Source organism: Salvia miltiorrhiza, chromosome 5 (genome assembly GCF_028751815.1).
Source record: "Salvia miltiorrhiza cultivar Shanhuang (shh) chromosome 5, IMPLAD_Smil_shh, whole genome shotgun sequence".
NCBI lineage: Eukaryota > Viridiplantae > Streptophyta > Magnoliopsida > Lamiales > Lamiaceae > Salvia > Salvia miltiorrhiza.
In genome coordinates, this window is record NC_080391.1 from 54,697,100 (window position 1) to 54,721,969 (window position 24,870).

The window sequence follows — 24,870 nt, forward strand, 5'->3', positions numbered from 1 at the left end:
AGTGATAAATTATGTTTACTCTTTTGAAATATAATGTACAACCATATCAGCCCAAGAAATTGTTGTTAGAGGTAGCCCAATATGAGAGCAAATTTGGGAAAATAACATGAAGCCCACAAATTAGGCATAAAAAGATTAAAAAAAAGGGAAGGGGCATTCCGAGAATTGAACTCGGGACCTCTCGCACCCTAAGCGAGAATCATACCACTAGACCAAATGCCCATTTTCGAGGATTTTGTCTTTTTAATTTTATATATACGTGCTTATGTAATTGCCAAAATTTGAAAATTGCTATTTCAAATGTAAATCCATGAAGAATATCCTACAAAAGTCATTCCAAAATTGTACTCCCCCGTCTCACAAAAACATGAATAATTGGGAGTGACACGAATCTTAAGAAATATTAATTGAGAGTTACTGTGAGAGAAAAATGAATACTAGTTTATAAAGTGTTATCAGGGTAATGAGTTAATTAAGGAAAAGTAATGATGGGCTATGATGATTTTTTTTGTAAATAAATATAAAAAATGAGGGATAAAAATTAAGGAGGTAGTGTACAAAAATGAAAATATTCATATTTTTATGAAACGCCCCAAAACGATAAAGTATTCATGTTTTTACAAGACAAATGGATTACCATTTAAATTTTGTAAGCATTGTCGTAATGTTTTATCCAAGTAATGTTGTATAATTATCCTCGTTGAATTACTTAATATTGCAAAATTTTAAAACATAATGCATGAGCATTGTAAAATGCGAGGAATAATAAGCCGACATTAATAAAAATATCTACCAGCAATAATATACTAAATCGTTCATTTTTATTTTTCTTAGCCGGAAGTCAATAATAGTAATTTGTTTGTCGGGCGAGAAAAGGAAATAACAAGAAAAAATGTGACCAAAATATTGTATTTGCATGAGAATGCACATTCAGTACCAAAAACATCCATAAATAATGCATGTGAACCATTATATATTATTTAATAACTGTTAGCTGACATTATTATATATATATATATAAAAGGAACGTCAAGAAATATAAAAAACAAGAACAATAAAGAAATTGATTTGTTTTGATCAGATTGATTTTTCCACAATGTGGGATCCCAAAAAGAGTACTATTTTCAAGTTTAATCTAATATTTGTTTTCTTTTCCAGAAGAAAAGGGGTTAATTTCAAAGAATGAAAATTAGTTCAAACAGCCTTTGGACTTTTACCAGATTCTTTTAATTTAAGCAAATTCTACGTGTGCCCATATATTCTCCTTTTTCCGATTCATCTATGAATTCTTTTTTAGAGATGTCATTTTTAAAACATGGGTAAATTATAAAATAATTAGGTACAAACTTTGACCCCGTTTTTCAATTTAACAACATTTTTAAATCTTTGTAAAACATATTCTTTTTTAACTTTTGTAATTGACACTTCGACTTAAATTTCAGGCAATCGAAAAGATGATATGACATCTCGTTGTCAGCGTGGATCGAAATAAAACATCGTTGTAGTACTAATATTTGGGAAAGTTGAAATGAGATGACATGTCATCTTTTCGATTGTCTGAAATTTAAATTGAAGCCGTAATTGCAAAAATTGAAAAGAATATATATTTATTTGCAAAAATTTAAAAATTGAAATTGACATGTCCAAGATTTTAAAATATATTTATTTGATAAATTGTATAAGTAAATAAAGAAATTTTAAAAACAGAGCGACAGAAGATTCAAACCCAGAACTTTAGATTTTAAACATTAACCTCCTACGTACCGTTAGGCCAACACACGCACACAGTTTGCTATCTTTTGATGTTAGCTAGTTCAACCATAAAATCGAGCAAGTTAGGCCTTAATTATTTATTAACTGCCTCAGTGCACAATAAATCCATCTCTAAATTAATACTAGCATGAATCGCACAATAAATCCATCTCCAAACTAACAGTAGCATGAATTGCACAATAAATCCTTACTAGCATAAATCCATTGGCAAACTAATGGTGTAGTGGTGTTGATCTTCACGTGCTGTGTGAAGGACAAGTTAGGCCTAAAACTTAATGAGTTACGCCTTATTTAATTAGGGGAACTTTTACTATTTTTTGGTTTTGCACTTTAATTTTAAAATCTGCATACAAATGTTTGAACTTTGTGTTCTTCTTGATTTTGTAATCAACGAATTTTTTCCCCCAAATCGTTGCTGACATAGCAGCCGGATTCAGGGCCGTATCTGTGTCTCACGGGGCTCTAAAACGAAAATTTAAAAATAGCCCTTTATAATATAATTTTTTTCTACGATATCAATTAATATAATATTTGATATTTAGTAAAAACATAAAAATCATCAACTTTTTGAATGCTAAGTTGCCAAAAAAGAAAAGAAAAAACAAAAAACAAATATAACCAAATTTAACATATATAATATTTCATTACATAGAATAAAAGAAAAGAAAAAATTGAAGACTCAACTCACCTTTCTTTTTTTTTTTTTTGATAAGAAAAAGGCTTTATTGAAGCAAGGAGGTACCAGAGATACCAGAGAACAAAGGCCAGAACAAAGTCATTACAAACACAGAGGAGGTGGGTCGCCGGAAATCCAGTTCTTAAAGCTGGATCCGAAATCTAAAAAAACAAAGGTTTTACCCCAACTCCACATTCTTGTTTTAACTTCCAAGATCAAGGACTGAATCTCTCAAACTCTTCCTTCAAAGCGACTCTCGTTCCGACACTTCCAGAGTACCCAATTGACACAACACCAGAGCGCCGAAAGGAATTTTTTGTTCCGCTTACAGTTCCCCAAACCTGTAAAAGCAACGAAATGCGAAACCACATCTTGAGGGCGAACAAAGAAAACACCGAGCCACCTGTGAATTTCGTCCCAAACTTGCACTGATTTTGGGCAATGGAGGAGCAGATAATTTGTCGATTCCACCTGAAAAAAGCATGCATTGCAGTGGAGTTCTTCAATGGAAAGTATAATATTTCTTTTTCTGAGGTTATCACAAGAAGGAATTCTATCTTGTAATATTCTCCAAGCCGTGACTTTCGCCTTATGAGGAGCTGGAATTTTCCACACCTTTGTCAAAAATTTCTTGGAGTCAGTCTCCCTTTGCGTCTCGTGATCTGCTTCTTTGATAGTCTCGCCTTTCTAGCTTTATCCATTTGTCTTGTTTGCATTTGAACACAAAATAAATAGAAAAATAATGAATATTAATCTTTAAAAATATTATATATATTTATATATACTTACATACTTGAGCTAAAAAATGGGCCCCTCAAGATTTGGGGCTCTAGGCAATTGCATGTTGTGCATATAGCTAGTTACAGCCCTGGCCGGATTGGGAGGAAAGTTTGAAATGCATAATGAAGCAGATAAGTTTGTTGTTAATGTGAAATTTAGACCATGTAATTATAGAGTTTGAGATGTCAATCCGATTACCATGTCAGTAACAATTTGGGAGTAAAAATTCGCTGATTAGTTCAAATATTTATATGCATATTTTAAAATTGAGGTGCAAAACCAGAAAATAGTAAAAGTTCTAGTATTTATAGGCCAATATTCCTATTTAATTAACTATCATATATTCATATTGCACAATAAATCCATTTCCAAACTAATACTAGCATGAATTGAAAACCTAGCTAACATAGTAACATGTGATCACTCTCAAGTAAAAAGTCTACCCGGTGTTGATCTTCACGTACCTTGAATATTTGATTATATTTTGCTATATGGGCGAGTATATTAATATCCTAATAAGTTTATATATCGCAATGATAATAATAATTATTATAATAAAAAACACAACGATAAAATCACCTTTGATCAACGACATAGTCCAACCAATTTTATTAACTACGAAAATGCATCGTCGTTAATGAACAACGAAAATACCCATCTTTAAATTCATAAATGTGGTCGTAAATTCAGACTACGAATTAACGATGACTCGATGAGAACTTTCCGTCGTTGACAGTGTTTATCACGATTAGATTAAAAAAGCCCTTTAATTCGTCACTAATAGTTTTAACGACAAAAAATATGAATTTTAACGATGATTATTTATGCCGGGAACATCATTTTCTTGTAGTAAACGTCGGTATAACTTTTAGAAAAAAAAATAATTATTTGTCAAAATTTTAATAATTCAACGACTAGAGTTGAACGCACAAATATTGCCCGAAAACGTAGAACAAATTTTTTATTTATTCGCGTCAAATTTTCGATTGTCTCATTCCAAACTTATTCAAATAGAGAAAAAAGAGCTTTCATTTCGACTCATCGGGATAGGGATAAAAAATAGAAATTCCATACGCATAAAACACATGTTGGAAGCGTTACCACGGAGAGGATGGGCCCCACCCCACCCCACCCACCTTTTCGCGCCATTTACACAGAGGTCCGATGAAGTATAAATAGGCTATAATTAAGGTCCACATATTGACATAGCGCCAGCCCATTTACCCGCCCCGGAATATATTTCGGGTTGACCCACGATGCTCATAGCCAGCGCCGCGCTGCCCCCGCCGCTTGTGGGACCCAAATCCGCCGCGAAATTCAGTCCAAGGCAAAGCTTCATAACCTCAGCCACCGATTTTCCCTCATTTCTCCCTAAACAAATGGAGAGTATTAGAGACCCTTTCGCCAGGAAGCTGGCTTCCAGGATTCAGCGACTGCCCGTAGATGTAAAGTTTTGCAGATTTTTTTTTTCTTCTTCTGATTTTCATGCTATTTAGGTTTAATTCACTTCATCCTGTATACTGGCCTAGAACTCCATTGCATGCTCAATTTGTTGCTTCTTTTAGTTAGGAAATGATGTTTAATTTCTCATATTTGAGCCTAAAGAAGTGGAGACTGACTATCCGTGCATGCGGAGATTTCGATGTTTTGCTCGGTGAAACGAATGTTGATTTTTTTTTGTTTTTGTTTTTGTTTTTGTTTTTGGTTCTTTGTCTTTTTCCTTTGTTTGGTGATATTTTGAGAGTGTTGGTACCATTGGATTCTACTGCATTATCCACTCATGTATGTATGGAGGTACATATCTGCAAGTTGAAGTTGTGAGATCTAGAAAATATATATATGAAAAATGCTGAATTAATGTTGGTGTTGCATAATGTATGGATTTTGTAATCACTTCTTTTGTCTGGTTAGTAAACTCTTACCATTTGATTAATGGGAATCTTCCCTTATGTGTAGCTAAGTTTGTCGGGGACTCGCGTAATGAGTAGCTGCATACAGCCGAAAACACAGCTTAATACAGTTCCACTAGTTCTTCTTCACGGATTTGATAGGTTTGAGAATGTGAAGATTATATGATATTTTGGGAACATTGCTCTCTGTTTTGTGATTCCTAGTTCATCACATCTTATCCTTCAGCTCGTGTTTTGAATGGAGATATGGTCTTCCTTTACTCGAAGAGGCTGGATTTGAGACGTGGGCTGTTGATGTTCTGGGATGGGGCTTCTCTGATTTGGGCATGTTTTCTTGATTTAGCTTCACTTTTTTTGATGGTTTATTTAGATGACTTTTTCTATAAGTGCACACCGTATCTTGCTTAATTTTTCAACTTTTCGTGTTGTGTTTTTCTAGAGAAGCTTCCTTCGTGCAGCGTGGCTTCCAAGCGTGATCACCTCTATCAGGTGTGAACTCCTTTCTGTTAATTCTGTTTATGTAACTTACCAAAAAAAAAAAAAACTGTTTATGTAAACACTCTTTTTAGGTTATCATTTGCTTGTATTCATTATGATATACTCCCTCCGTCCGCGATATCGTTTCCACATTGTGGACGGCCCGGGTTTTAAGAAAAGTGATGTGGACCTACTTCTATAAATGGAAGTGGAAACGACTTCGCGGACAAACCGAAATGGCAAATGTGGAAACGATATCGCGGAAGGAGGGAGTAGTATTGTATTATTTTGAAGTAAACTGTCTCAGATTGAGGGATTAGATCTAAGTATGTGCCGTTCCAATCGAAAGATGAAGTAGTGTTGCAGAGTGTACCAAAATCTTACTATTTGCCATAGAGTTGTCAATTCAAGATGCCACTCTTTTGTTCTGCTTTAATTGATTCCCTGAACTTCAGACCTTACCTCTCTCGGCTCTTGGGAGAGGCCGACAAGCACTTGTTACGGCTGATTATAGCTTCATTCCAAAACACATGAGAAGTTTAGCTTACCATTTAAGATTGGTCTTACCCAGTTTTGGAGTTCCTATATTAAGAGGCCAATGACATTGGTCGGACCAAGTCTTGGAGCTGCTGTTGCCATTGACTTCGCAGTCAACCACCCGGAAGCTGTAAGCATCGTCTGAGATTTTCCGTTAGTCTATGTGGATGATTATTATTTATGATTGTCATTTTGCTTAAACTATTGAGTTCCCTGTTCTTCATTTAAATTTTAGGTTGACAAGCTGATTCTAATTGATGCAAGTGTCTATGCCGAAGGTACCGGACACCTTGCTACATTACCTAAAGTGATGGCATATGCCGGAGTGAGTTTCACAACAACTTGAATGTTCATGTTCTGCTGGTTATTGCTTCACTCTAATTTTACATTTGTGATCAAGCTATGCAATTAATCCTCCTTCTCGTGCCTAAAAGCTTTTAAGTGGAAATAGAAGCAGTTAACATGTGTTTACTGTATCTATATCCTTTCCTGAGTTCATATCGACTGAGAAATCTTCAAGAACTATATGCCAAGACTCGACATAATATCTCTTGAAATACATTTGGATGAGAACCTATTCCAGATACAGAATCAACGGGCTGCATATTTCATATCCCATTTTCTTTTTTGAGCTTCCTATTTAGTTTTAGTTTGTGCAGTCCAGGTATCCTTCTTAACGTCTGAATCATATCCGACTGCTGCACAGGTGTATTTATTAAAGTCCTTACCGTTGCGCCTATGTGCAACATTATTGGCTTTCAATAGCTTAACATGGGATACTTGCTATGAGTGGGCAAAGGTGAGTGGTGACAATTAATATTATGACAATGAAAAAACTGCACCGCTTGTATTTTACAGATTCTCTATATGTCGAACATTTATTTTGTTTGAATTATGATAATCCTTAATACTGATGCAGATCGGGCGTCTACATTGTCTCTTGCCTTGGTGGACTGATGCAACCGTTGATTTTATGACAAGCGGGGGCTACAACGTCAGTGCTCAAATCGGACAGGTATATATATCATACTACCGACACCATAGTTATGCTTTAGTCTCCATTCGAAATTATCTGATCTGCTTTCTGCAGGTTAAACAGAAAACACTAATTATATGGGGAGAAAATGACCAGATTATTGACTATAAGCTTGCAGTGGTGAGTTTTCGTCTTAGTTTCTACTGCACGAGTTCGCGAATGGAAAAAGTGATGTGTTATTCCTTTCCTATACAGAGACTACACAGCGAATTACCAAATGCAATAATACGCCAAATACCAGAGTGCGGCCACATCCCTCACGTGGAGAAGCCTGCTGCTGTTTCCAAGTTAATATCAGAGTTCGTTCGAGCTGAGAGCAAGGTATTTATGGTTACTTGAGGAAATTAAGACGAATAGTTGGTTGGCCTCTTTATGGACTCAATTTAGTGCTTATGAGTTGCATGACTCTTCTGGTCATGAGTGATTCCTTGACATAATTTGTGTTTATAGCAATTTGATCTTAGAATATAGAGCTCTTCTGTGTCGTTAGCAAGCTATTGAACAACCTTTTGGTCTTCTTAGAGAAAGAATGAAAAGATTAATTAAATGTGTTGAATTAATTCGATATATAGTGAGAATGGTAAAATGCAAGAATCATTGATAAAGGTTGCCATTCGCTGCAAGCTATTGAACAATTCGATATTATTCAATGCTTTATTTCATCAAGATCTTCATCATTATTTCAACCTACCTATAGAGTCTAACACATAAAAAAAGGTTGTCTATATAGTGATTAAGTCTAACTCCATTAAACAGGAAGTGATTAGGGTGTGGAAAGCTCCAATCCCTATTTCTGTTGGAAGTGAAGAAGTTCCCTCGTCTTCATCTTCAACTGTCTGAACGCTTCAACATCCACCATCTCTGCAAAACGTGGTTGAATGCTTATGAAGTTGGGGCAACAGCTCCATAGGAAAGCCCGGGCGATCGTCAAATTCTCCACCACAGGTACAGCTAAACCATCTCCGACATATCCATATCCACCCTCTTGCATCTTCACAAGTTGGTTCAACGAAGCGAACCACGAGGCAGTAGCCTTATCGGGCAACCAACGTATGCGTATATCCGACTCCCATCCCCTACTACCTATCGTATTGAACTCGAGAACTTAAATGTATCGAATATTTGGAACATCAAACTCCGCATCCACGTCTATAAATTGATGTACGGCTATGGTTAATTCTTACACCATTCCAGTTATATTCAGAGATGTAATCCACAATCACCAATTCTTTGAGACGAGGAAATTGATGCCACAAATTAAAATTAAAGTATTTTGAGGGTTTCACATTTTGGTCGGCCTCTGTCTCTCTTCTTGATTCTGAATTGAATTCGTATCGGACTTAACTAGTTTAGTTAGAACAACATAAATAATTTTAATCATAATATTATCGCTTTTATTTGGAATAGTGGTAGGTTTATCTTCAAAATAATTTACAATTTTATTTATAAAACTATTTTTATTCAAAATCATAGTCAATTTTGCTTGTCTTATTAAAAATAAATAAAATAAAATAAAATAACAAGAAATGTCATTTTTATTTAGGGATTTTGGCAAATAAAATCATGAATTATTTTAGATTTATAATTTTAATGTGACGTTTGAAGTGTGACCAATTAAATCACTACTTTTTTTATTTCTTATTTCCCTTCAAAAAAAAAAAATCACTACTTTTTCAATTTTTGCAATTTTGTTCCCCAAATTTTTTGCGGTCGTCAGATTGTTGATTTGGAGTTTACTTGGATTAGTTCTCCACGTAATATTATGTGACGATATCGTTTGCAATAAAATTCATGAATATTGAAAATTATGATGCAAATACATGATACAGTTTCTTTGTAATTTGAATAAATTTTTAATTGAAATTGTATGAAACAACGTCGTTTAGCGTCAAAAAATGACTTCGTCTTTACTAGTTCATGTAAACTCCAATTAAACACTTTGGCAATCGAAAAAAAAATGAGGGGACGGAATTGCAAAATTGGAAAGATGGTGATTTAATAAACCACATTTTAAAAATCACGTTAAAATTGTAGTCCGAAATAGTTTATGGTTTATTTACCAAAATCCCTTTTATTTATAAGAACGGTCATATTTCTTATGAATGAACAAATATTTTTATTAAATATTGTGTGAAGATAGATTCGAATATAATAACATTTAACTTAAGATATTAACTACACTAGTGTTTTACCCGTGCGATGCACGGGATTACATATGTTGTTAAAATTTGGTTTTGCTTAACTAATTTTTTAAAAGAAATATGAATATATTTTTGTTGAAAGTTATTAAAATTAAAATAAAGATATAAAATAATAAAAAATATCATAACTTATTTTAAAATTCATCCATTTACGTAAAAGTTCATAGGATGTCTATACATGATTAAGTAAGACATCGAACAATATAAGCATTTTATTGTAACATTCTGAAAGACACTTTTGTATAATCTCTAAAATAAATGATTTTAAAATATTTTATTATACAATTGTTATACCAACTATGTTACTGCTAAAATATATTTAAAACTAACATTTTAAATTACTTAAAAATAAAGGTGAAAATAATAATACATGAAAAGACAATTGCAAACTTGTCATCTTATTATTATAAAATTTGGAACACTTCTTTATAATTTATATACAACATTTGTAGAATTAATAATCTACTTTGTCTTCATTACATATCAAAATTTTCAGACTCATTCGACTTGTAACTCTAGAAATAGTTACATAAAACTGATTGTGACTAAAAATATGCCTATTAAAAAATAAACCCACATGAGAGAGTGATTGACCTTGACTTTTGTTTATAGTCATTGCATAAGAAACAATAATAGGGAACTGCTGCCGTTGAAACTTGAGCGGTAGTCTTGGATCAACTGGTATCAGTGTCATCCTTGGTATCAATACTTGATGTCCTGCATTATGGTATGTGAGAACTTTCCATTCCAAAATAAAATAGCCTCATATTTAATTCATTGCAGATCTGCCATTATTTGGTTGCAATTTTTTTACTAAAGACCACATATATGGTCGGCATGTTTGTGATTAGAGAAATGATGAATATCAAAAGAAGAAGTGAGTATAAGTAAAAATTTCACACCAAAAGTTAGTTTATATAGGCCACGGGGATACACATTTGATGGGAGATATATATGAAACTTATATATTTAATATATTATATTGAATGAGATGCTTTGATAATGGAGTTGATTTTGGTTTGACGATAATAAAAAGTTGTTACATTTTTTGGAGATATATATGGAATGTTGCCAAATTACACATTTCACACTATCACCTCTCTCTCTTAGATCTGACGTCATGCATGCCTGAGATAGGGTTTCTTCTTCGTCTCCTTTGTTTAGATGTAAAGATGGTACAAAAATCTCATTAATCATGCATACCAATCAATACCTTACTCTGCTTAATATGTATTTCATAATTTCGTTGATAGTTGATTGGTATATTGGTATTTTGATTTGTTAGACAAAACATAGAAACATAATCAATGTGGGTCATGATTTATGGAGATATGATTGGATGATCTATTGTGTCGTGTTTAGCATTAATAAGAATATTATTATTATTATTATTATTATTATTATTATTATTATTATTATTATTATTATTATTGTTGTTGTTGTTGTTGTTGTTGTTGTTGTTGTTGTTGTTGTTGTTTGTCATACTTTGCAAAAATCACAACAAAAAATTAACAGGAGCCTTATATAGCCCTTCTTTTGTTTATCTCCAAAAGATTTAATTGAAAATAATTAGAAATCAATCTATGAGATAGCGTGTAAATCAAAAATAATTTATATGAGATATTGCTACGAATTCGTAAATAATTTTTTATTCTCTTGAACTAAAAAACAATCTATAGTCTAAAATTGCGTGTAAATCAAAAAGAATATTCACTTTTGCAAATGACTACAAGATCCCATGCAATTTATATGTATTTATATTTTGAATTTTATTTATTGGATGAATATTTCTCACAAAAGACTTAATTGAAATTAGTGATCTACAAATTTTTACATATAAATTTCATATATAGATGATGGGAATAAATGTCGTTCAATTAAATGTAGATTTAATTACATTTAATTAAGAATATATATACTCCCTCCGTCCCATGAGTCTTGACACGTTTGGGTTCGGCACTGGAATTAAGGAGTTGTAGATTAGTGTTTTAAGTGTGTAATTAATAAAGTATAAAATTGATAAAGTAAGAGAGAGAATGTAATAAAAGTGATAAAGTAGGAGAGAGAATATAATAAAGGTGATAAAGTAGGAGAGAGAAGGTAATAATTATTACCAAAAAATGAAACGTGTCAAGATTCGTGGGACGGCCCAAAAAGGAAAACGTGTCAAGATTCGTGGGACGGAGGGAGTATATATATATATATATATATATATATATATATATATATATATCATCCTATAAATTAGTCAACTTTCCAAAAATAAATTGAGTAAAAGGGCGGGAATTTTTTTTGGCTAGATGGACCAGCTTTTATATATGTATAGATAGATAGATATATGTATAGATTAACAGGAGCCTTATATAGCCCTTCTTTTGTTTATCTCCAAAAGATTTAATTGAAAATAATTAGAAATCAATCTATGAGATAGCGTGTAAATCAAAAATAATTTATATGAGATATTGCTACGAGTTCGTAAATAATTTTTTATTCTCTTGAATTCAAAAACAATTTATAATCTAAAATTGCGTGTAAATCAAAAAGAATATTCACTTTTGCAAATGACTACAAGATCCCATGCAATTTATATGTATTTATATTTTGAATTTTATTTATTGGATGAATATTTCTCACAAAAGACTTAATTGAAATTAGAGATCTACAAATTTTTACATATAAATTTCATATATAGATGATGGGAATAAATGTCGTTCAATTAAATGTAGATTTAATTACATTTAATTAAGCATATATATATATATATATATACATCTGATTCTACTTCTTTTGAAATAGGATCAGTAATACTGGCACTAAGAATTTTATTCTTAGCTTCTTTTGAGATATAAAAATCCCACCAGCCTTGTAATTGACCGGTAAAACCAGTAATAATTGCTTGAGCAATATTATAATCCTTATTACCTTTGATTTTGGCTGCTGATGAATAAATAAGCATTTGTTTAACAATAGTTTTAATCTGATATTCAGATTTTCCATCGATATTCCATTCAGTAATGGCTTCACCACTGAATTGAGCAAAATCCTTATGGTCTTCAATTTGAAGATCAATAGGAGTATTTTTTGTATAAAAAGGTTTGACATTAGCAACTTTAATAATTTTATTGACTTGTAAATCGTCATCAGAAGAATTTTCTTCTTTAGTGATAACCGAAACATGATTATAACTGCTTCCAGGTTTATCATGTTTTTCAGTCACACTAATTTTTTGCAGTCTAGTAATTAAACCATCTAAAAAATCATTGTCCTTTTTAGAACTTAACAGAAAATTTTCTTTTTTAAGATTAGGAGGAGGTTTAATCATAAGCGTATCTGTATACTTTTCCTTTTTAGGACAAAGCATTTCTTCTATTCTATTGGTTTGATTACCAAGAGAATGTAAAGCAAGATTAGTAAAATTATTTTGCTGTATAATATTATCAAAGTCTCCTTTTCCGGATTCGGATTTAATAGGAGTAGCGAAAATCTCTTTTTCTCCTTTTTTAAGAACAAGAGTAGAAAATGGAGGATGAATTTCCTCAACAGCTTCATCAGTTTCATGAGAATAAATTCTATATTTCTTTTCTAAAACTGATAAAAAACTTTTATTATTAAAATCAGGAAATTCTTTTTCTCTTTGTGGAAAATAAAGATTTTCAAGCCAAGAGAAAAAATCTAATTTTAAACCATGAGTTTTACTCCATTCATCATATCTTTTTGTATAAAGAGATTTTTGACCTGTAGAAAGAGAATAAAGAAACCATTTTCTTTTTTCACTATTTTTAGTCTTATTAAGACTTTTCTCTACTCTTTTAGAGAAAGAAAGATTATTTTTAATCATAAAAATATTATTACTATAACCCATATCGGAGAGTGTAGGAGATCCAGTATTTCTCCTATAATTTCTACTCTCTGGGACTTCAACCTTGTATTCAGGTTGAGAAACCTGTTCTGGAGTTTTATTAATTCCAGATATACTGACTCTTTCAAAATCAGATAAAGGAACAGAAGAAGTAGAAGCTCTAGAAGTACTTAAAAGTTCTTCATCCAGTTTAAGACGAAACCTTCTAGATTTGAACTTGATTTCAACATCACCATCAACGTATTGAACGATGCTTTCAAGTTCTCTTTTTTCTTCTTTAACAGGTGGAGAAATATTTTCAAGTTTCCAGACTTCTGGAAGAGTCACTTGATTCCATTTTATGGTTTTTGGTACTGCTAAATTTCCTTTGGCAGTATCAGTAATAAAAAGAGTTGTTTCACCATTTCTAGATCTTATTTGATCTGTTTGAATATTAAATCTAGAAATAGTAGTATTCATAGCTTTATAACAAATTCTATAAGTAAGAACAATATTTTCTGTTCGAGAATTCATTTTAAAACCTTCAGTCTTTATATTTAAAGTAAGAGTATCCATAATTGTTGGATCAGATAAAGACACAGGAAAATTTGGAAAACAACTAAAATATATTGGACCATCACAAAGTGAGGATTCCACGATTCCTAATAAAGAATCTTCAAATTGAAGATGCCTTTGGTCTCTGACCATGATTAAGGCACTGACATTTAGCCCTTCTCTAGTTAATGGTTTTAACCCAATTTGAACCATTCCTAGATGTAAAAATTTATAATTTTGAGATTTATGATCTTCAATTAGATCTTTAGAAAGAAGTTTAAAAGAATCAAATCCTCCTATGAGAGGGATTGATTGTTCTATCGTTTTTACGATATAATCACTTCGGAATTCGAAGGTTCCTTGTTTATAAATTTTTGTTTGAGAGACCTTTGGTAATTTCCAATCTTGTAAATTTCTCTCGAAATTTTCAGATAAAACAATTTCTTTATTTTTGTAATTCTTTGAATTATTTGAAGAGGACTTCTTCTTTGAAAGACTTCTTACTAATTTATTCATTGAAGAGTTTTGATTGATACTGTCAAGGATTTATCCTACCTTACCCTTTAGGCTTTACAGGCTTTACGGTACCTGACTTGGAGCAAAGCTCGTGTAGAGCAATCAACAACTTTCAATTTATAAATTAGATAGAAATTTTCAATTGAAAAATGAAGATTTTACTTCCCCTCTATAATCACCAATTTGGCTCTGATACCACTAGGCGTGGTATCTAAAATTCCTAATTAGGAATTGATATTATCAGAGTGTTTAAATAAGATTTGCTTAAATTAAGCAAACAATATTATGCAGCAGATAAATATGAGCCTTGAGATTCAAAGGCTTTTAAGCTTTGTTTAGCTTTCTGTAATTTGAAATTAAAGATTTCGAATCTATGAAAATCGTTAAGTCCTGGAGTTTCCAAAACTCTTTCAAGATATTCAATAAAATTTTTAATACATTTTATTTTTTCTTTTAATTTTTTAAAGTAATTAGCACGATTGCTATCTAAAATAACATAATCATAAGGAGCATAGAAAATATTATTATATGCAGTAGGATTTAGACTCATAATTCATAACAAAAACTTACATGAAGAATTTCTTCAATATTACTTCGAACACACGAACAAGAGAAGATTTTTTACAAGAAGAGGGAGTATATGATTACAAACACTTATGCTTCTAAAACTTGGTGCCTCTAACAAGTGAGGACCTTACATATTTAAAGCAAAAGGCTTCCGACAACAAGCCATTATTTTCAAAAAGTAAAAGCAACAAAAGTCAAAAAGTAAATAGTACTAATCTAATTACATCATGGCATGCGTCATTACGCATTTGTCTTGCCATTCTATTCATGACTAATATCTTCAAGTAAGAATTTATTAAGATCACTATAAGGATCTTGAGCTTCTTGAAAGTCTTCAGTATCCAGCATTTCTGTATCATTGGTAATAAGATTTTCTACCGTTGATGAGGAAGGAGTTGAAGAATTTCCTTCTTTGATCATTTCTGGATTTGCTTGTCCAAAGACTTCTTTCCACAAAGAATTAATTGAATCTTTATCCATAGATTGGAAAAGATCTTTAAGCAAAGAATTCTTTGAAGGATTCTGATAATTTAATCTCTCAATTATTTGGGATGATGTTTTGATAGAGAGAATTCCTCTTCTGTCATAAGTTCTTCCTTCTCCAAAGAAATCTTCTTTTGGCCACCATTTAATGAAAATTCTTCGGACCAAAATTGATGGAGAGAATTGTAACTCAGGTTTTTCTCTTTTCTGAGTTTGAAGAATATAATCCCATCTAAGAATCCATGGGATGGAATAATAGTTTGCAAATTGCAAAGTTGATTCTAAACTTTCAAGTTTATTAACTTCTTGGAATTTTCTCCATATGAGTTTAATTCTTCGAGGGAATATTATAGGTGATACCCCCCATGAAAAGAAAAATATTGAAAACCATTGAGGAATGTGTTGAGTAACATCCTCTAGATCAAATTTGATCCACCATGAATGTTTTCTATTTTTATTTTCATAGATGAATAAATTATCCCAAGCTTTAACATAATCATGAAAGCTATAATAATTAGGGAGATCTTGATATGTTTCAAGTTGTCTACTTTGATAAGTAGGCAAACCCCAATTTGAGGCAGAAAGAATTTTCTTAATAACACATTTAGAATAGGCGTATTCGCTACCTCGATCACTGTGTTGAATTTCAACAGATCCTGTTTCAAGGAGAATTGCCTCAAAATAATTTCTACTCTTTTTACCAAAAATTGGTAAAATATCTTTATTAAGATGAGTTTGAGCCAATTGAAATGGAGATAAACCTTTTAGATCTTTTTCAATTGGGCAACAATTAATATATCCGGAATTCAGATATGGGTATCTAATTTCTTCTTTAGATCCCTTTTGAAGAAATATAGCATTTTGATATAATTGTATATCGTATGCCATATCGTCGTCTTCAAATTCCTTATTAGGATCAAAATTTGTAAGACTAACTTCTTCTTCTTTGGTAGGCTTTTTAGCCAGAAGATTAGACTTTTTAGTCGTTTGATTGGGATTTGGATTCTTCCCCAAATTCATCATTGGTCGTTTTCCCATAGCACGTTGTTTTACAACGGTTTTCCAGGCTTCTTCCCTGCAAGAATTCTCGGGTTAGAAAATCTGGCAATGAATTTGATTTTCCAGATATATGTTCAATGTCAAAATCAAAACATGCTAATATGGATTGCCATCTAGCAAAAATTTGTTTTGATGCAATATTTTTGACATCTTTTAAAAGAATATCCTTGGCTGATTTACAATAAACTCTTATTAAGAATTTCTGGTTTAATATGTCACTTTCAAATTTAGCAACACATTTAACAATTGCAAGTAATTCTTTTTTAATGGTAGAATAATTCTTTTGAGAATCATTCCAAATTCCAGATGTAAATCGAATAAGTTCTTCTTTAGAACCATCGGAATTTCTTTGTTTAAGAATTCCTCCGTATCCGATTTCAGATGCATCAGATTCGATTATCTTAAATGCTTCAGGATTAGCAAGGGATAAACATGGGAGTTCTTTAACTCTGAGCTTAATTCTTTTAACAGCTTCTGTATGTTTATCAGACCAAGGTAAAGGATTTTTCTTTAACCTTTGGAATAATAACTTACAATCTTTTGCGAGATCTTGATAAAAATCACCTATATAATTTAGGCAACCAAGAAATCGTTGGAGTTGATTAAGATCTGTAATTTTATCGGGAAATTTATCCGCAAATAAAATTACCCTTTCAATAGGAACAATTATTTTGTTCTCAATATAATGTCCAAGAAATTTTATTTTTGTTTGAAAAAGTCTAACTTTCTTAATATTAATAGCTAAACCAGCCTTTTTAGTGGCTTGTATAAAAATATTAAGATGTTTAAAGTGTTGATCAATGTTTTCAGAAAAAATTAAAACATCATCAATATAGATAATTATAAAATCTATATAAGGATTAAAAATTTGATTCATAATATTTTGAAATTCCATTGGAGCATTTTTTAAACCAAATGGCATAACATTCCATTCGAAATGTCCAAAAGGAACAGTAAAAGCTGTTTTATATTTATCTTCTTCTTTAAGAAGAATTTGATAAAACCCTGATTTAAGGTCAAAAGAGGAAAATATATTTCCAGTATATAATCTATTTAACAAATCTCTTTTATTTGGTAATGGATGCTTTATCCATTTGAGAGCTTTATTAAGCGGTTTATAATTTATAACAAGTCTAGGAGCTCCTCTTTCAATTTCTGCAGCATTTTCAACATAAAATGCCGGGCAACTCCATTGACTTTTACTGGGCCTTATTAAACCTTTTTTGAGAAGACTATCAATTTCTTCTTTACAATATTTTAATAGTCTTTCATTCATAGCAATTGGTCTTGCTTTAGTAGAAATATTATCTTCATCAAAACCTTCTATGTATGGAAGACTAACTTCATGCTTTTTTCGGTTCCAAAAAGCATTTGGAACTTCAGCACAAATTTCATTATTTATTTTTTCAAGAATTTGTTTTATTTTATTTTGAATTTTTTCAGAATTGATCTTTTCTTTAATATTTTTAAATCTAATCTCCTCTTTAAGAGAATTAATAAAATAATTTTTATTATCAATAACATTTTGAATAATGTTAATGGATTTTGTGATGGGAACAGAAGTGAAGGGAAAATGTAAATTTTTTCCTTTAACTTTAGCAAATAAACCTTTCTCATTAATTTTATTAATAGGGAAAAGCATTTGGAAAAAAGGTGTTCCCAAAATAACAGGAGTAGAAATATTCTTGATTAAAATAAAAGATGTGTTTAGACACACTCCTGAATTACAAATAGCAACATCAGATAATTTGTAATTAACAATGAGAGGTTGCTTATTAGCTGCTGTAATAAATTGGGTAGTCTTTGAATAATATTTTGAAGGTATTATTCCTTCACTAATACAATTAACATCTGCTCCTGTATCAAGGAGAGCGTTAATAGTAATAGTAAATTCTTTATTAATAATCAAAGTGACTTTGGAATACCATTTTTGAGATCGTATTTGATCAATTTTATTGATCCAGATTAGATCTTTAAAAATTATTTGATTAATATTTTGATCTTCTTCTCTATTGGAAATAATGTTATCTTCTTCGTCTGATGAAGAAGAATCACTTTTCCAATTTGATTTCATAAGATTAAATCTTTCATTAAGATTTTTAACTTCAGATTTTATCTGATTAATTTCTGCTTTTAATTCAGAAATTGTAGGCTCTCTTTCAACTTGATTAGCCTTTTCTAATATTTTTTGATAAGAATATAATTCTCGTTCTTGAGAAATATGATTCTCAAGTTTTGTAATTTTTTGTTCTTGATTAGAACTTGAAGCTAGAACAAGATAATGTTCTATTGCTTTTCTTTTTTCTATAGGGTCTTTTATTTGATCTATTAGATCAAGAATGAAGTTTTCTTCATTAGAAATAACATTTATTTCTAATCCCATGAATTTAATAAGACATACATCACAATCGCAATCTTCATTGCAATTTTGTTGTTCATTTTCTTCAGATTCATATTCTGAAGATTCAGAGGAATTTTCTCTGATAAAATTGACATAAAGATCTTCTTGTTCTTCTTCATTAAGAAGTATATTGCATAGAGCATCTTTTAAATCTCTATCAATATTGAGATTATTAATCTTTTTCTTAACAAAACACTTATTAGCTTTATCGCCAATTTTTCCACATTTCCAACAAACAGGTTTAATGGCTTCATTTTGTTTAGCCTTTTTTATTCGTTTAGGATAACCTTTTCTAACAGGTTTTGATTTTAAAGGTTCTTTAGAATAAAATTTTTGTTTATTTTTAAATTTATGTTTTTTCTTTATCCTTTTAGAAAACTGTTGTTTAGATTGTAATCCAATCTGTTCACAGAAATCTCCAAAGAAATCTTCTTTTGGCCACCATTTAATGAAAATTCTTCGGACCAAAATTGATGGAGAGAATTGTAACTCAGGTTTTTCTCTTTTCTGAGTTTGAAGAATATAATCCCATCTAAGAATCCATGGGATGGAATAATAGTTTGCAAATTGCAAAGTTGATTCTAAACTCCAAAGAAATCTTCTTTTGGCCACCATTTAATGAAAATTCTTCGGACCAAAATTGATGGAGAGAATTGTAACTCAGGTTTTTCTCTTTTCTGAGTTTGAAGAATATAATCCCATCTAAGAATCCATGGGATGGAATAATAGTTTGCAAATTGCAAAGTTGATTCTAAACTTTCAAGTTTATTAACTTCTTGTTCTAAAGATCTAATTGAAGATCATAAATCTCAAAATTATAAATTTTTACATCTAGGAATGGTTCAAATTGGGTTAAAACCATTAACTAGAGAAGGGCTAAATGTCAGTGCCTTAATCATGGTCAGAGACCAAAGGCATCTTCAATTTGAAGATTCTTTATTAGGAATCGTGGAATCCTCACTTTGTGATGGTCCAATATATTTTAGTTGTTTTCCAAATTTTCCTGTGTCTTTATCTGATCCAACAATTATGGATATATATATATATATATATATATATATATATATATATATATCATCCTATAAATTAGTCAACTTTCCAAAAATAAATTGAGTAAAAGGGCGGGAATTTTTTTTGGCTAGATGGACCAGCTTTTATATATGTATAGATTATCACAATATCATACACGCACACATAACAATCACTTATATTCAGATCGGATATAATCATATAACCACACATGGAAGTTTTTGTCTATTTTTTTTTTTGTCAAAAAAGATTAATTTATCATAATTTGAATTATTAGCGCGTAAATACATAAACTTTGAGTCAATTTTGGTTTTTAACATTATTAACTTCAAAAAGTGTCAAATAATACATGAACTTCTAATTTCTTTGAAATTTATCACCAAATAAAATTTTCCCTAAATTGTAAATTCACTGACTTTAAATGAATTTTGGTTTTTAACTCAATCCGATCTGTTTTTATGTTAGTTAGAGTATTCGTAATGGGCTTACTTGATAGCCTACTTGATAGTGGAGGACCACATTGAGTAAGTAGTGCTGCATTGGGATTACTTGATAGCCTACTTGATAAAAGCCGTTAAAAGCCGTTGAAATATATATATATTTTTTAATTGAGGCGCGTGCTGTCTCGAGTGCTACACGAGCACTCGAGTAATGCTCGAGTAGACCCTCCCACAATGCCCCTACACGATGGCAACGCTCTACTCAAATAAGTCATCGAGTAGAGCGTTGCGGATGCTCTTAAACTCTATTTAGCTGGTAAACTCATCTTGTTTTAGTCAAATTATATAATATGTCTAGGAATTTATTTGACAACTTGATCCCATCTACATAGGGGTGGGAAGATAGGGTTCGGGTATCGGGTACCCGATTACCCGACCCGAAAAAATCGGGTATCGGGTACCCAATACCCGAAAAAATCGGTGTCGGGCTCGGTATCGGGTAGTTTGAGCGGCTGAAAATCGGGTATCGGGTATACCCGAATACCCGATTGAAAATAAGGGGAGCTATATTTTCGATTTTTTTAAAAAAAAAATCGGGTATTTCGGGTATTAGGGTACCCGAATACCCGATTAGGCCAAAATTGGGTAATTCGGGTACCCTAATACCCGAAATACCCGATTTTCACAGTTTGACTTGAAAAATGCGATTTTGACCGGGTAATTTAGGGTACCCGAATACCCGACTCGGGTATTAGGGTACCCGATTTTTTTTCGGGGTCGGGGTCGGGTAGTGGTTTTCGGTGTTATTCGGGTTCGGGTACCCGATTTTTTCGGGTAGGGTACCCGAACCCGACCCAATTCCCAGGCCTACATCTACATAGTGTATCGGAAGGGGTTGTATATAGGATGAAATAATTATGAAAAACATAAAATAATCTTGGATTTTATTATTATTATTATTATTATTATTATTATTATTATTATTATTATTATTATTATTATTATTATTATATCTCGATGAATTAAAACATTGAATAATATCGAATTGTTCAAACGAATGGCAACCTTTATCGATGATTCTTTCATCTAGTGAGAACAACCTTTATAGCGATTTAGAGGGTGTTTGTCTAAGTTTATTTTAAAGAGTTTATAAGATGTACTCCATCCGTCCACGAAAAAGTGCCCCATTTGGGTGCCGACACGGGTACTAAGAAAGCTGATAAAGTTGTTTTGAGTGGGGTAAAAATTACAATAAGGGTAGTTCTAATGGCATTGATTAGTTTGTTATTATTTTCTTATCTTTTAGTTGTTGAGAGTTTAAATAATCCTACTCTTTATTGAGTTCGATTTTAATGTTAAAGACTAGTATTTAATTTTTATGCCTATTTTAATTCTTGTGTTTTTTTTTAAACATATTCATTCTTGTTTTTTTTATGCCTATTTTATTGTTAAAGACTATTTAATTTTTATTTTACTGTATAATTGTAGAGAAATCAATTGATTAGTTGGCACTAATATATAAAAATAAAATTAAATTTACTTTAATTTGTCAAAATATAAATATAAAAATTATTATCCACACATATATTATGTGTGGTTTAAAAAAAATTAATAGAGGTGCACACCAAATATAAAAATAAACTTCACTAAATAAAATAAAACTTAAAAAAGAATTACCGCCATATAATAAATATTACAAATAAATTTTCTGCTACACATTTTAAATGTCATAACTAATTGAAACTTTCAAATTGTTTCACCTACACATTTTTCAAAATATGTGTGGGTAAAACATCAATTAAGATTTGCATAAATAATTAATTAAAACCAAAATATAAATGTAGCTAAAAATATTTCCCCACGTTTCTTACATGTCAAGAATAAATAATGATAAAAAATCATTACCCACACATAGATAATGTAGAATTATGTGTGGTTAATAACTTTTATTAATTTGCCACGTTGGCGCAACAAATTTAAAAATAAATTTTATTATACATAAATAAAACTTAAAAATAACCGTAAAATAATAAATGTCACGAAAATATTTTTGCCACACATTTTAAATGTCAATAACTAATGATTTTTTTTTTTTTTGTGAATTACCTACACATTTTGAAATTATGTTTGGTTGAACTACCACACATTATTATGTGTGGGTAATTATGTGTGGGTAAAAACTCAATTTCTTGTAGTGCGAAATTCACACGTGAACTGGAGTTAATTTTCAGAACATATTTATTATTCCATTGAGCTAATCAACAAACACACATAGCCCAAAAGCCATTGAATCGGGATGTAGATACAATTGGAGATACAATTTCTTGTAGTGTGTATTTCTTCCACTTGTTTGAGTTCAGAGAAAGAGTAATTTAATTTTGGGGGAAATGGGATTGATTAGGCGTGGGGGAGTTGGTTTCGTAGTTTTAATTAGTGAGTTAATTGTGTGGGTTAATTGCATAGATTAAATAAAAGTGTGGATTTTTTAATAACATAAGTTGTAAATAAATTGAAAAGTAAAGGGCATAAATGTACAAAAAGGTAAACATGACACTTTTTCGTGGACAAAAAAATCAAGCACGACAAGGAAGTAAGGATCCGTCATACTTACCTTCCCGAACATACGGATCTCATCGTCCAAGTTTGGGCGGAGGAGACGAACGACGTCATCCGTGGGACGGATCAGAAGGGGGAGGCGTATTGGGGACGGATCCGCGAACGTGTCAACCCCATCATCGGCGTCGACCTTAAGATCCGGCAACTTCAAGGCCACTGGGCCCGAGTGAGCGCGGATGTGCGTTTCTGGGAAGCTATTTGGACGGAGACGCGCAACAATTGGCCTTCCGGCCATTCCGACGATATGCTCTGGGACAATGCCCAAATCCTCTTCAAGGGTCGAAGCCCACAAAAGGCCGCATTCAACTATTGGAACGCGTGGAAAGTTCTCCGAAACAATCCCAAGTTCAAGTCGATGTACCTCGCCGGAGACGTGCACGCCTCCAAGAGGACAAAGACTACGGAAGAGGGCGGCTTTACAACCTCGGCGTCGGGCAAGGAGATCTCTTCTTCCCGGCTCATTGGCAACAAGGCGGCGAAGGGGAAAGGGAAGGCGTCGGCGTCGCAGATGAGCTCAGAGCCTCCACCCGAAATAGTGGAGAGGTTGGACAGGTCCGACTAACAGATGAGGGCATTCACCGCCCAGTACATGCGGAGGAACGATATCAAGGAGAGGGAGCTCGATATGCAGCTCCTGAACGCGAATACGACGCACATGACGGACGCACAAAGGGCATTGCACGCGTCCATGGTCGCCGACGTGCTCAGGCGTCGTGGTCTAGACTAGGATTTTAATTATGTAATTTTAATGATGGTTTTTTATGATGTTTTAGGTGTTTTTAAATTTTATGTAATTTTAATGATGGTTTTAGGTGTTTTTAATTTTTACGTAATTTTTTATGATGTTTTAGGTGTTTTTAAATTTTATGTAATTTTTAATGATGTTTTAGTTTAATGGCGTATTTAACTATTAGAAAAATATGTTATTTAAATTTGAGCAATTAAATTTAAATGAAAAACATAAAAATCAAAACTAATGTTATCAAGTGGGCTATCAAGTAACCCCAATGCAGTACTACTTACTCAATGTGGTCTCCCACTATCAAGTAAGCTATCAAGTAGGTTATCAAGTAAGCCCATTGCAGATGCTCTTATTTTTCAGGGAGCTTATAAACTATTAAAGTTTAGTTTTACAGCTTATAATTAAGCTCTTCAGGAGTTTATTTTACCAAATACTTTTAATAAACTTATAAGCTCCTAAACAGCTTATAAATTGTTTTAAAGAGCTTATAAGCTCAGTCAAACACCCTCTTAATCTTCATTCCAATTGTAGAGATTAATTAAAACGAAAGCATTCTCAATTTCTTATCAATGATTCTTTCATCAATTTTGGATCTTATGCCTGATGTATTTTACCCAAAAATGACATTTAATTATACTATAACATTCAGTTACAATCAGAACTTTATATCTGTGGTTATATGCTGCGGACATCAATTGAAACCAAGTTAAATATATACCACTTATATAAATTCCATACCACCTTTGACGATACCGTTCTCTTTTTATAAATTGTAAGAATGAAAATATGGAAAGAATAGTATCGGAAGTCATTATTGATCATCTTTAAAAGAGAATTAACGTATCTTACTTTAAATAAAATTGTCATATTAATGATGGGCACATTATATTTGTTCATAGTGGATAGATGATCGATTCGGTAAGTCAAAGAACATCCAGTGTGAGGCTATTTTACTTATGAGATTAGTCAAATATTTGAATCCAAATTTATGTTTCATACTTAATATACATACATACGATTCCAATTAAATTATTTTACCTATATTAATGAACTTACTATACATTTCGTCTTCAAGAGAAAGCATCTAATTTATTGTACAATCACACCCTTATTTGCCTTAAAATTTTAGATTGCAAAAATCCACCAACATAAAAAGTGTGCAGCCAGCTAGTGGTTGGTTGGTTGGTTGAAATGTCTCTTCCATCGCACAAGAAAAATCACTCTACCAAACAAC

At 31.8% G+C, this 24,870-nt stretch overlaps 1 protein-coding gene and 1 non-coding gene across 3 annotated transcripts; one reads left to right on the forward strand and one right to left on the reverse strand.

Annotated features, from left to right (window-relative positions):
• Positions 1-150: 150 nt before the first annotated feature.
• TRNAP-AGG (transfer RNA proline (anticodon AGG)) lies at positions 151-222 on the reverse strand. Its single transcript has one exon. It is a non-coding gene; the product is annotated as a tRNA-Pro (tRNA).
• A 4,042-nt stretch (positions 223-4,264) lies between these two features.
• Positions 4,265-8,476, forward strand: LOC131025147 (alpha/beta hydrolase domain-containing protein VTE7). Of its 2 annotated transcripts, XM_057954769.1 has the most exons (11): positions 4,265-4,674; positions 5,186-5,280; positions 5,366-5,463; positions 5,579-5,628; positions 6,188-6,283; positions 6,389-6,478; positions 6,860-6,952; positions 7,073-7,168; positions 7,244-7,309; positions 7,385-7,510; positions 7,946-8,476. In XM_057954769.1, exons 1-11 carry the CDS (start codon positions 4,486-4,488, stop codon positions 8,027-8,029), a joined length of 1,083 nt encoding a protein of 360 aa, XP_057810752.1. In that variant the 5' UTR covers positions 4,265-4,485; the 3' UTR covers positions 8,030-8,476. The 2 variants fall into 2 exon arrangements, with proteins under 2 accessions (XP_057810752.1, XP_057810753.1); XM_057954770.1 differs by lacking the exon at positions 6,860-6,952 and having other exon boundaries at positions 4,276-4,674.
• Positions 8,477-24,870: the final 16,394 nt, after the last annotated feature.